Source organism: Ursus arctos, unplaced genomic scaffold (genome assembly GCF_023065955.2).
Source record: "Ursus arctos isolate Adak ecotype North America unplaced genomic scaffold, UrsArc2.0 scaffold_1, whole genome shotgun sequence".
Lineage (NCBI taxonomy): Eukaryota > Metazoa > Chordata > Mammalia > Carnivora > Ursidae > Ursus > Ursus arctos.
The window spans coordinates 46,570,077-46,584,379 of NW_026622763.1; the positions used below are offsets into that span (position 1 = coordinate 46,570,077).

Sequence of the window (14,303 nt, forward strand, 5' to 3'; positions counted from 1 at the left end):
ATATTTAAATTAGTTGTGACTAATAGTTTTGGTTTGGTATGTTTTGACATCCTATATCTTATAAAGAGCTACATTTCAATATTTTAATGCCAAAATTTTATAAGAAGTATACAAACAAATCACATTATAGGGGCTTATGAATACAAATGTTAAATTCAGAAGAAGAACCAGAGAGAGCAAATACATTTTATTTCATATTCAAAGGGATTTATAAGCCTGTATAAAACTAGTAAATTTATTACTACTCCTAGAGGATTATCAATAATTACAGAATTCTAACTCATGCTATCTATGTTTTGTGTAGCAATGGTCTAGTATTTGGATTGCATAATTTACTCTGTATATGTATGTATTTGTCTAGCCATTTAATGGCACAAAACAGTACCATTTAGTATGTGATTTGATGAATGTAGCTTTCTGTCCTAGGCTCTGAATTACTTTTGACATGGGGGCTTGTATTAGGACAAAAATAAATTAGCAACTTATTCTCAAGCCAGCAGAAAGTGAATGTATTAACCATAGAGTTGTTACTATACCCCACCTCCTGGGATTCCTAAACAGTCTGATGCCAAGCTGACAAACTAAACCAAGACAACATAATGGCTTGGAAAACTGAAGTGAGTGAGTCATGGAAGAGCATCTTATCCCAATTTTCTCCTGTTTGTAAGCTTGAAAGTTTTTACTGATAGGTAGGTACAAAGAAAGACACAAACAAAGAGGAGTACAAGCCAAGCAAACACTAATGGAGAAGTAGAAGATCAATTGTGAAAGAGATACTGTAGAGCAGTGGTAGGCAAATCTTTGTCTGTAAAGGGCGAGATTAAAAAATATTTTGGCCTTTGTGGGACATAGAACCTCTATGGCAACTACTCAACTCTGTCACCGCAGAGTAAAATAGATACAGACAATATGTAAATGAATTAGCATGTCTGCGTTCTAACAAAATTTTGCTTAAAGAGCCTGAAATTTAAATTTCTTATAATTTCCATGTGTTATTAAATACTATTTTTCCTTATTTTTTTTAACCATTGAAAAAGTGTGTAAAAAAAAAAAAAACCACCACCACCACCAAAACAAAACATTCCAACCTTGCAAGGCCATACAAAAACAGGCAGTATGCTGGATTTGGCACATGAGCCATAATTTCCGGATCCTTGCTATGGTTGCTAGTCTTATTATATATGACTGTAACGCAATGGGACCAGTCCTTTCAATTGCTTTTTTCTGTTATAACTTCATTTTTGTTATTGTTAATTTAATCATATTCTATTTACTAGTATAACTTGATATTTGAATGGACTTTTAAGAGACAGGAAAACCACAGATTGAATTCATGTGACATCACTATCAAAATGAGAGAATAAAGGAGAAAACTTTCCATTAAAATAAATATTATGAAGGGACACCTAGGTGGCTCAGTTAAGTATTGGACTCTTGATTTTGGCTCAGGTCATGATCTCAAGGTTGTGAGATGGAGCCCTGCATCAGACTCTGCACTCAGAGGGGAGTTTGCTTGAAGATTCTCTACCTCTGCCCACCCCTGCCTCCCTCTCTCAAATAAATAAATAAATCTTTGAAAAAATAAAATAAGTAAAATAATATAAACATTGTAAAAAATATAAATATGGGTTATCTGTCAGGGAAATTGAGACAATATTTCATTTTCTTTTCTGTACTTTCCCATATTAAAATGATCAATATTCTATTATAATTAATAGTTTAATGTGTAATTAATCCTAAAATTATAAAATAACTGATCTTATCATCATATAACAATTTTCTATGCAGAATTTTAAATGTGTGAACATCTGATTACGTACCACTAGGTTTCCAATGACCATGACCATCATGTACACAATAAGGCACATGGCTTGACCAGCGACCTCCATACAGTCCCACATGGTTTCTATCCACTCTCCACACAGCACGCGGAAGACAATCAGGAAGGAGTGGAAGAAGTCATTCATGTGCCAGCGTGGGAGTGTACAGTCTTCATTGATCTTGCAGACACATTCTTTGTAGTTCTTACCAAAGAGCTGCATGCCAACCACTGCAAAAATGAAGACGATGATGGCCAACACCAAGGTGAGGTTACCCAGAGCCCCCACTGAGTTGCCAATGATCTTTATCAGCATATTCAGTGTTGGCCAAGACTTTGCCAGTTTGAAAACTCGAAGCTGAAAGGAAACACAAAGGTTAATATTAATTATTATGAAAAGTGTTCAATGTTTCCAATCTTGAGTTTTGTTCCAAATTATTATCATTATTATCTAGCTAAAATTGATTATTCTTTTTTCCTTTCAGCTATTTTCAATATTCCTGTTATTTTGTTATACTTGCCACAATACAATTGCCACACATATTTTTGAAGGAAGTTCAGGATTACTATAAAAGCCTCTTATTATGGTTTCAGATATTATTCCCTTTAGAATTGATAATTTATCCTTAACTCTATTTTCTGATCCTTCAAATTTTTAAAAATTTGAATATAGTCTGATATTTTTATCTACTTTTTCATGCTGACATAGGGTAAAGCCCAACATGCTAGAGAAAAATGCTTTAAGTCTTAACATTTTTATATTTTTGATGTCAGACATCATTTTGGGGACAATAATTTCATCTTTAGTTATCTAACCCACAAAGTAATGAACATATTGTAGGAATTGAAATTCTGTAAACCATAACCTTCTTACTGTGAAATAAATTATTGGCTACTGGTAAAGAAATACTTTCTTTACCCACTTCTATTATACTAGTGTATACAACTGAATATGTCTTCGAGATCCTAAAATTAATTCAATTATGACTGACCATGTCTTCAAGATGCTAAGATAAAAACATTCATGTGATTTTTGAACTCCTTAAGCACCTCTGTGATGAAATGAAATTGAATATACTAGATACCAAGACCTAATCTTGTCTTTTGATTCAAACCTCCAAAGACTTAAATAATAATGCAAAGCCTTAGAAACACCCCTTTATAACAGTAAGGTTGATCTATATTTACCAGTCTGAATGATCGCAGAACTGACAGTCCTTCCACATCTGCTAGAAAAAGCTCCACTAAACTTAGAGTCACAATAAGGCTGTCAAAAATGTTCCATCCTACTTGGAAATACTCATATGGATCCATGGCAATTAGTTTTAAAACCATTTCAGCTGCAAAGATCCCAGTGAAGACCTAAATGAGAAATACAATGTTTTTTCCCCCTGGTATTACTAGAAGTATAAAATCAAAGTAACGATGATTATGAGTATTTGCTTAGCATCACTGTGCTTTAGGTAACTCGCCAGATCCTCTACAAAAGTATGTTATTATCTCATTTAATCCCATAAACCTGGTGACACTATTTCTATAGCTATAATACAAGCATTACACGGTTAAAAAGCTCTAACTTTCCTGTCCATTCTTTTCATCTTTAGAGAGCATTTTAGAAGAGCATATTAAAATTCCACATATATAGGGATGCCTGGGTGGCACAGTTGGTTAAGTGCATGATTCTTGGTTTTGGCTTAGGTGGTGATTTCATGGTTGTGAGATCAAGCCCTGAGTTGGGATCCGTGCTCAGTGTGGAGTCTGCTTGAGATTCTCCTTCTCCCATTGCTCCTCCCACTTGTGCTCTCTCTCTCTCTCAAATAAATAAATAAATCATTTAAAAAAGTCCACATAAATAAAACCATGGACAATTAATACAGTCACTTTTTGCAAAAAAAAAAAATATATATATATATATATATGGGTCAATGAGTTATTCTGGAAGAAAATGAAAAGGAAATATAGATTGATACTGAAATTTTGAGCCAGTCCTTTTGTCTGGTCTGACTACTCTTAGGGAATAGAGAATACGTTGACTCACTCTTTAAAGATTTATCAGTAGAAGAGGAAAAAGTATTTAATTGACACAGTGGGAGCTAAAGTAAGACTTCCAAAGCTTTGACACAAAGTGCATCACAAAACATCATTAATTCATGACACTGGTATCAAAGGACCGACTTAAAAAGACAATAGTGAAGGACTTGTTTATGAATCATTCAGGTTTGATTTGACTCAAAGAAGCTGACCAAACAAGGCTCAAAGGGAAATGGGGAAGTCTGTAAGTGCTGGGTCAATTTAAAAATAATGCAGTATCAAGAAGACAAGCAGGGAGTACCCACCCTTAGGGTTGTGGGAAGAGATAAGAAACACAATAAATTCTTTTGGGGTTCACAGTAATACAGTCAACTCAGCAAGAAGGTACTGATTTTCATGATCTGTACCTCCACCAATAATTAGAAACCAGATAGTCCTGTCTTTTTTTTTTTAATTTAAATTTTGTTAGTAGCATACAGTGCAATATTGGTTTCTAGAGTAGAATTCAGAGTCATCACTTATATACAACACCCAGTGCTCATCACAAGTGCCCTCTTTAATACCCATCACCCGTCTAGTCCTGTCTTTTTCCAAAGAGAAATAGAAGGGAAGAAGAATGCTTCCTCGGAGAGCACATGGGGTACATACATCTTAACTGAAAATATGTGGGAGAGAAGACTGACTCAGAAACAATCTCTTCGGCTTCAAAGATCAACTGAATCATGGAACTTTACATCAAAAACTAGGGATGTACTGTATGGTGACTAACATAATATAATAAAAAAATATTACTAAATAAAAAAAAGAAAAAAAAAGATAAATTGTTTTGGGATTGAGGCAAAAGTAAAATTATCTTATACAGACATTCACAAAGACATCCAGAGTTATTCATAATTTATGAAGAGTCATATACTAGGACCCTTTGGCCATGAAATAGAACTTCTGCCTGCTTCACACAGATTCTCAGAAACTAACACTTGGCATTTGCCCTAAGGTGTTAATTTAGTAAAAATGTGACCAGCACTGCACATTTAAGAGATCACTCTGGCACTCAATTTCCTAATAGGATCCTCTATCTTCTTGAAGCCTACAGATCCCTTCTTGAATGTTCTTGTGTCTTCTGTGTCCAGTCCTCCCATTTTGGTTTTCTTGGTATCCTTATTCTTAAGGCTTTCTGCTAATTGATTTAAAGTATGATGATGATAATAATAACAGTAACAATAGGTTTAATTTGTTAATGACTTATGATATACCAGACTAATAAGTAGAAAGTATTTAATCCTCTCAATGATATGATAAATGAAGCACTATTATGATATTATAAATAATGAATTATATTTCTTATTTTACAAATGAGGTATTATAATTATTTTATAAGTGAGAAAATTAAAGATTGTAGAGATTAACACATTTGCCAAAGGTCATATAACCAGTAAGAGGCAGAATTTGGGACTTTCGGACTCCAAAGGCCCAGACACTTCACTTTTATGTCAAGAAAAAGCCTTCCATAGTTTTTCTGAAAATATGTGGAGAATGTACTCACAAGGCAGGTGCAATGTAATTACAAATTGCGTAAGAAAGTAACAAATTTTCAGGTGTTGCTTCAAAGAGACGTGCCAGCAGAAGAAAACAAAAACAAACAAACAAACAAAAACACACTATCAACTCCCAAGACGGTGACCTTCTTTGGAAATAATATTGTTACATACCTCTATACTTATGCAAATTTATTTTAAAATAGTATCACCAGAAACTTGACTCTGTTCAATGATTCATATTGTGAATTCTGGATATGGATATGTAGCTACATACATAGCTAGAGAGATGATAAATTCAAGGCTACATATCCATCTGACAAAAAAAAGAAATGACAATCATGACAACCAAAGAGAAGAATATGGGTAGATAACACGCATTGAGAAACTCACCAAATTTCCTACAGTAAGTACATTTTTGAATTCATCAGTCATTGGGTGATGCTCCATAGCCATAAACAATGTGTTTAAAACTATGCAAATGGTAATAGCAAGATCTACAAAAGGATCCATTACAATAAAATAGACAAGCTTTTTGAATTTTATCCAATATGGAGAACAATTCCAGATCAAGAATGTGTGTGCAAATCTGTACCACCAAGGCGGACATTTTTGTCTGGACTCTTCAAGTTCTGGGGGAAAAAAAACAAACATAAGAGAACGTGAAGTCAATCATTTGTTTATTTTATTCCTAACCAGATACAAATCAGCAGTACACTTTAACACTGAAACAAGTTTTCTGTTTAGACTTTGAAATTTAACAGTACTTCTTCTATGAAAGCATATCATATTATGTAAAAATCTTATAATATTCATTTACTAGAGCAAGCATAATTTAGGGGAAGGCAGTGAAATTAATGATTCAAAGCAGATATGGGCAACTCCCAGAGAAACACACCTAACATGTGAAGGGAAACAAGAGAACCTATGTTTTCGTAATGGAGAAATATATTTTTCCACCAATATATACCCTTTCACAAGTGAAAACAATCTCAGAACCAAGAGACTAGAAACAATTTGTGGAGTGACTCATTCAATAGATATGTCATACCATGAGCCCTTTTATTTCTCACCACTAAGTTTAGGAGGTGGGTGGAAGCTTTGTCTGAGGCCATGATGGTATGTGTGGGTATGAGGTGGTAATCCATGGACAAGGTGGGACCTGGAGCACATTGTAGGGGAAGAGGATGGGAGCCAGCACATTTTAAAAGTTGCCACCCTTAACTCTCTCCTCAATGCATCTCAGGGTCTAACTACTATTGTTCCCATTATGTTCTTTAAATTGCTTTCTCAAATGCCTTTTCATCATATTCTCAACAGATGTTACATCACATATTACCATTTTATAATTTTACTGAATGTGTTCAGGGGCAGCAATTTATAGACATCTGGAATTATGTATTATTTTTTTTGCATATTAGAGAGATGATAAATTCAAGGAGACTAGTTTGTTTCTAAGACTTTATAGTGAGAACTATATAGCCCCGGGTTAACCTAGATTTCTCTATTAATTACCATTAAGCTATTTGTCTTTGAAAAGTCCTATCACCCAATGTCTTTAATCACAAAAAACTTCATCAATATTTTGAGCACATAAAGTCCATTCCATTACTAATCACTGGTTATCTCTCCTATTATTTATAACCATTTTTTATTCTTTGAATTCTTCCTAAGAACTTTATATACCTATTTAAGGCTGACCAGGATTTATCTAAATTCTGTTTAAAAATCTCTATGGTTAAGAGGGTATCGTTACATACCTTCTACAGTATTTGTTAATATGCTTACTCTACTCATTGCTCTTTGTCTTAGATTCGGATCATTCAACATATCTTCAGAAAGAAGGTAAGAACTGGAACGTCTTTTCTTGTGTATTTGATTGGTTGTACCCTGAAAGAAAAAAGATTATTAATTAAGCTCTAAGAATAGAATTCTAATAAACTATAGGTGTAGAATAAAATCTTGCTTAGGCAGCTGTAGTGATTAAATAAAAGTAGAGACTAGGTTGCTGGGTTGGAATCATAGCTCTGCTACTTACTAGGTATGTATCATTGGAGACTTACTTAACTCCTGTCTCAGTTCCATCATTGGTAAAATGGAGTAATCACAGTACTTGCCCCATGTTCTTGCTTTGAAGATTAAAAGAATTAATGCTTAGGAAAATAAAAAATAAAACAAGTTGCTTTTATTGTTATAGTCACTTTCATCATCTATCTTTCTGGGTCTTGAATTTATTCAGATAGTTTTACCATGTAAGAGTCCTACATGAAAACAGCTAGACGTGTCTTGCAGTGATGTGTGTTAAAGGGGCAGAACCTTGGTATTCTCTGATAAATTTCTGTAATTATTCTTTGTTGAGGTAACAGCATTAATGCTGGTGACTGTAATGGTTCCTCGTGAACTGCTCTGAGTATACGATGATAAATGACTCAGTTTGAAAAGGACAGTGGAGACTGATGGGAACTGTAGCAAAATGGAGAATGTAAGTTTCATCTAAAAGAGGTGACCACTGTTCCGCTCTAAAGGATTGCTGCCATGCAGGACTATGAGCTCGGTCTTACCAGGTACACACATTTTTATGTGAAAATGTCTTGTTTTTAAAACTTGGCAACTAATTCAAAGTTAAAACACTATGGTCGTTCAGTGCAGGCCAATTATACATACACACACACCACTCATACATACATATACACACAAACAACTATACAACTCTATATGTATCACCTATCTATCTGCTTAGCTGTGGTATGTGGGGTATGCATGTATGTATAAATATACACACACACCACTTTACAAACATATAAATATAGCTCTAGAGTTTTAAAGTTGTATAGTTGTTTAGATATAGTTATATATGTGTGTATACCAAAACGTGGACACATGGGCATAAATATATGCATGTGTGTCTGTCTGTGTGTGTATGTGCACAGACGTACACGCACACATATCTGCAGGTGGCTTTTTACAGAGATCTATTAGATACAATCTCTAGTTTACTGACTTTCCAGAAAGGGCAATTTTTCTCCAAGTCAAACAAGAATAACGAATTCTTTTTCATGTAGACATGTTTTAGTTGTCAAGATTATATTTGTCATGCAATTTTTTCATCTAAACTGTATATTTTGCCACACGGTTAAGTTTATTGCATCTCTGTTGAATCTTAGAGTATCTATCAACTCCTCTAGTTTTGTAGTTTGTTTCAGGATTTATGGTAATACTGATTTTGTTATGGTAAAAGTAAAGTCTTAAATGAAAACATTTCATTTAAAGATACGAAATAATATCTGAATTTGATAAAATTATATATTTCACAGGCAATACATCATTGAAAAGAAAAACACAGCAAAGATCTGATTCCATAGAAATTTAACATGCTCACTTGATAAGGAAAAATATCTTGGCAGAAGCTGTATCATGCAAGCACAGAGGTCACACATTACCTAAAAGCACATGCATTCATTCCAACTGAAATGTTTGTGGCCATGACTTTGATGGAACTTTATTCTCACTAAAAATACTATATTGTCTGAAAACATGAATATATTAATAAGTAACATGAGCTCAAAGGTTGTTAGGTTAGTCAAAACCCCTGCTGTTTTTCGGTTGTGGGTGGTCTAAAGAGGTAACCTAGAAACTCTAGGAACCAGAAAGATCTCTTTCAAGCATAATCAGACTCTTTTTCTAACCACTCAGTTACTCCTAAACTCTTGAAATTGTTGCTTTGGACTGGTTGTTTTGTTTTTGCTTTTATGTGTATATGTTTGTATTAAGGTATGTAGTTTGGATATTATATTTTTATTCATAGACTCCAGACAAAAGAGGGTTTTATTTTTTTTTCAATGAAAACAGTAATTTTCATTTATATATGGGGAAAAAGCATAACAATTTTAAATTATTTCCAGGTTAAGAAGCCTACTACACATGGGAGAGAGAGCAAAAGTGTGGTGGGTTAAGAGCACAAGCTCTGAAACGGAGGGCCTCTGTTCGAACTTCAGGACTACTCTCTATTAGCTGAGTGAACTTGAACAGGCTCCTTTACTTCTCTGAGCCTTGGTGTCCCCCTTTGTAAAACAGGGATAATAATATATTGTTGTTGTAAATATTAAACACACGTTTGCTATTATTATTATTACTATTTTTAAAACTCAAGATTCCTTGCACAAGGAACAAACAGTATCTTGAAAAGGATAGCAGGAGGTGGCAACTCATCCAAATGTCCTTACAGAAATGGGACCTGTCGTCAACTAATAAGATCAGCATTAGCAATGCATTTCCTGTGCTGCTATATATGTATATATCTTTTATACGTTGTTTTCTAAAGGGATGGTTTATAATATTCAAATATAATTTTAATAGATAAGTTCCTTTTTTTAAAAAAATGGAGTTTTCAATATCTTTGCATTAGATGTCTACAGCATATGGTATGAGAATTACATGAAGGTGTATTTCTACAGTAAAGGTATTGCAAAATGCAGAGCCATTCACAGGACCAGAGAAGGCCCCTCTAGCACAGAGACTGACTGATGCAAGAATAAGGGCTGAGCCATGCCTGAGCTATTTAAAACGTCCTTACGCTGTCATCAGAAGTTGCCTTATCTATTATCACCTCTGGCAGAAGCTGTCCATTGGGGAGCATGAGGGCTGAGGGTCCATCAACCAGGGAGACCACACCATTGCAGTCCACGGCACTGTGCATCTTCCCATTCACTGGCAGCACCGGGGGGGACCTACTGGCTTGGCTGATGTTACTGCTGCGCCGCTCCCGAGGTCTGTGGGGCACAAACAGCGAGCCCCTCCTGCTTTCAGTGTCTCCGAAAATGCTATGCTCATCATCGGCAAATTCAGTCTCAGATCCAAGATCTTTCCCTCGACCTTTGAAACTAAAAAGACTTGTTCTGCTGCTGTGCCTTCCAGAAAACAAGGAGCCTCGAATGCTGAGCGGTGACTGCAGGAAAGAGAGAAGATGACATTTATCTGCTGAAGACCTAAGAACAGAAGCGCACAGAACCGCCACAGACATCACAACTGAGGCCAGGTGGCTCAGTCCTGGCTTAAAAGAAACATACCTAAAAACAAAGGAATTGGGCAGCAAGACAAATTCTTCCAAATAAGCAATGAAAAGACTGGATGAATCCATCCTTTCAGGACCAGGTAAATTATATATTGCCACACAGGTCTTTCCTACCCTGGCCTAGTGTAACCTCTCCATTGTTTTTATTCCATTCATTTTGCTACAAAGGACATATCACTTTTAAAAAACATTTGGTATTAATACCTGTTATTTAGGTTTTCATATATCAATCCTAAGTTCCATAAGTAATTGAAACTTTTTTGGGGCCAAAGACCATGCTGTATGCTTCTTTGCCTTCCATTGCTTGCAACTCCACTTGACATATTGGAAGCTCAGTCAAGGTATGTTGAGAAAGACCTTTTAATGTCAGTGAGTTTACAAAGTCATAAAACACTAGAACTTGAAAGAGAGATTGCTGAATACCAAAGAGGGGGGAAAGTCACCTTTATTTGACTCATGGCCAGGAACCGTGCCCATAAGCCAAACTGAATGTCTATTCTTTGGAACTATCTAATTCAATACATGTTAGTGTTTCCTATGTAAAGGACAAAGTGGCAGGCACTCTGAATAATGGAAAGTGAGTATAACACAGTCTCTGCCTTAAAACTAGATTGGATTGCTCTTGTCCTATTTCCTTTTATTGGTATCACATGTATTCAAGTTCAGTATCCCCAAATAAATTATAAAATCTTTCAAGGCAGGGACTCTATCTTTTATTTCTGTGTCTATCTGGCAGCGTCTTACACACTTAAGTAGTAGAAATTTTAAATGTAGACATAAATGAGAAGGATAATAATTCTGAGCGGGGCATCAAAGAGCAAATTGGAGAAGTGGAGAGGGCAGAAGCAAATGTGTGGGGTGAGTGGCATCTGAACTAGTGAATGAAGGACGGGTGCTACTACACCAGGAGAAAAACAAAGAAGAAAATCATCCCACTTAGGGAACACCACATGTACTAAGTAAGAAAGGTATAGGGCATGTAGGTAAGAGTGAAAGATCATGGTGGACTGAGGGTACGTGAAGTTAGAGAAAGGGGGTAAATGAGGCTGAAGCCATTCCATAACGTGAATAGGATGTGGGTCTTGGTCTGTAGCCAGTGGTTGTTCAACACAGTCAGGTTTGGGGGGGTTTCATCTTGTTTCTTAAAGTTGAGCCAAGGGACAGTCTTGTTTTAGAATAATGATTTGGGAAGGTTGTGTGATAGAACAAAGGGCAACGTTAAGGAGAAGAGAAGCAATTTTTCTTCTTGGAGGTCTGTAGGAAGGGAAACTTGAGATATGGAGGTTTCCATGGAAAGAGAAAAAAAGAGTAGAGAAGTTTTACACAAGCAGAAATAACAGACCGTGTGACTAGATGTTAGTAGCTGAAGCCATTGGGGGTGGAGGCTGTCAAGGTGTCTCCAAACTTTTCCAGCTTAGGTGACTGATATTTAGGTGGTACCATTTCTCACAGTGGTGAAGAAAAGTGGGGAAACTAACCTAAGATTAGTTTTTAACTGATGAGGCACTATGAAATACAGACTAGATAAAAATGTAAAATATATAGGGTAAATAATTTTTTTATTTCTATAAAAATATTTTTTTATTTCTATAATTTTATTTATTTCTAAATAATTTTTTATTTCTATAAGTTCTCATGAATACTTTGTTTTGAAAATTTGTTTATCAGAGAAGATCATATGACAAGGCTGAAAATATAAGGTCCTTCAAAAACGGTCAAACTTCAATGGAAAACTATGGACATCTACGTTCTTTCCATAAATGTCCAACAATCAATACGTTTTTACCTAAAAACATACCGATGCAATTATTCACTCTCCTCTCCTGAGATCTTGTACTTCAAAATAAAACATTTTGCTCTATAATCGTACCCCTGGTGATATGCACTCGATAGGCGCAAGGGTACCTGATTAGGAGTAGACAGTCTCTTTTCACGTGCCCGTCTATGACCTTCAACACCAAGGTGGAAACTTTGTCTCCTGATACTCTCTTCTGACTCCGATTTGGACAACTTCTCATTGTCTCCCTTTTCTTCCCCACTGGAAAGCTTCTTTTGATTCCTTTTCTTTCTTCTGTTTCTTCTTTCTTTAGCACTTTTAGAGCTCAGTTTGGATGTTTCAGAGGAACTCTCCGAGAAGCCCATCATTCTGCTTCTCCCAATACTTGTGTATTCAGCTGCTGCAATTGCAATTGCCTGTTGGACCAAGAGGCCACACATACAGCAAGTCATTTCCAAAGTCTGGGGAACCCTGTGATGGGACACCTCTCTGCCATGACTATAATTACACTATGCATATAATCGTGTCCCTTGTACATGAAGTGATGCCATTTTCTTTGCACTATGACCAGAAGGTTACAGAGCAGCTATTTATTGTTTCTCTTACATTGTAATAAAGCCCCATTTTACTTTGGAATTAAGTTATTATACACTGTTACTATATTTATAGTAAAACAATTTAAAATAGTATATTACTAGGTAATTTTGGAACATAAAACTCACATAAACCAAACAATAAGAAAATGTGTACATCTCGTTCAGGTAGTTAACTCAATATTATCAACAGAGTCAGACACTCAGTTTAATGAAGACTGAATTGTCTGAAAATGAAAATGAATTATTATAAAGTACAACTCCAGAAAATGAGAGACTTCTAAGGGTCTCCCAGAAAATTCCTGGGATGATCTAGTGTTAACCCTTTATTTAAAAAAAAAAAAGTTTTTATTATTAAAAAAATCTTTGTAAAAATTTGGAAAATAAGGACATTGTGAATAAAAAATAAAAATCACTCATAGTCTTACATTCTGGAAATAACTGGTGTTAATATTTCTTCTGATCTTTATATATAATTTTTTAATTGTTTGCATATTATACTCAACTTTGTATCCTACTACTTAACACATTTCACTGTTATAACATTCTTTTTTTTTTTTTTAAAGATTTTATTTATTTATTTAACAGAGATAGCCAGCGAGAGAGGGAACGCAAGCAGGGGGAGTGGGAGAGGAAGAAGCAGGCTCATAGCAGAAGAGCCTGATGTGGGGCTCGATCCCATAAAGCTGGGATCACGCCCTGAGCTGAAGGCAGACGCTTAACCGCTGTGCCACCCAGGCGCCCCCTGTTATAACATTCTTAAAACACATAATTTTATGGCTGAATAATACTCTGAGACACAAAAATATAATTCTATTTACCATTTTTTAATTTTAAAAAATTTAAATGCTTTCTGATTTTTAATATTATCAAATACTGAACTGAACACCTTTCTGCATTAAAGTTCTCTGCATTACACATTACTACCTTCCCCCTAATAAGTTAAACACTTTGAAGATATTTAACTAGGTTGAACCATCACATAAATTTTAAACTCTTGCAGAATATTTAAATTTGTGTTCTCTTAGTATAAAACTTCTCAAACTTTTCCACTGAAGTGCCCCTCTGGAAAGGGGAGTAAGGAAGAATCCTCAAGAATTTGTGCCTTAGCCTAAAGTGGCCACAACCATAAATGTAGATTTTCCTAACCTCTCATGTTTTTTATCTTAAAAGTTCCTGCTGCGTTAACAAAAACTGATGCACACTTTGCTTTCTACCCCATAGAGTATCTGTTTATTATTATATTCTATGTTTATTATTAAATGTTTATTTAAGTAATTTCCCCTAGATTTTGTATGCAATGGTTACTCTGGTGAAACACACCATATCTGTTTTGGGATTTTGCCTAATGCTATACATACTGAGGCATCATGGATAACAGGTTTAGGAGGAATGGCTTAGAACATTCTCTGTGCTGCAGTGAGCTGATTATGGGTAAAGGTACAAGGGGATAAATGCTGATTTTAACTCAATCCAG

At 35.2% G+C, this 14,303-nt stretch overlaps 1 protein-coding gene across 1 annotated transcript in view; it reads right to left on the bottom strand.

Moving 5' to 3' along the window:
- Positions 1-14,303, bottom strand: part of SCN9A (sodium voltage-gated channel alpha subunit 9) — a 164,950-nt gene that overhangs the window by 65,880 nt on the left and 84,767 nt on the right. Inside the window, exons 11-16 of the mRNA XM_026492633.4 lie at positions 12,362-12,649; positions 9,959-10,330; positions 7,146-7,275; positions 5,779-6,017; positions 3,008-3,181; positions 1,821-2,177 (exon numbers count right to left, since the gene is read on the bottom strand). Of these exons, the coding sequence (XP_026348418.1) occupies positions 1,821-2,177; positions 3,008-3,181; positions 5,779-6,017; positions 7,146-7,275; positions 9,959-10,330; positions 12,362-12,649 (1,560 nt within the window). The remainder of the gene's footprint in view (positions 1-1,820; positions 2,178-3,007; positions 3,182-5,778; positions 6,018-7,145; positions 7,276-9,958; positions 10,331-12,361; positions 12,650-14,303) is intronic.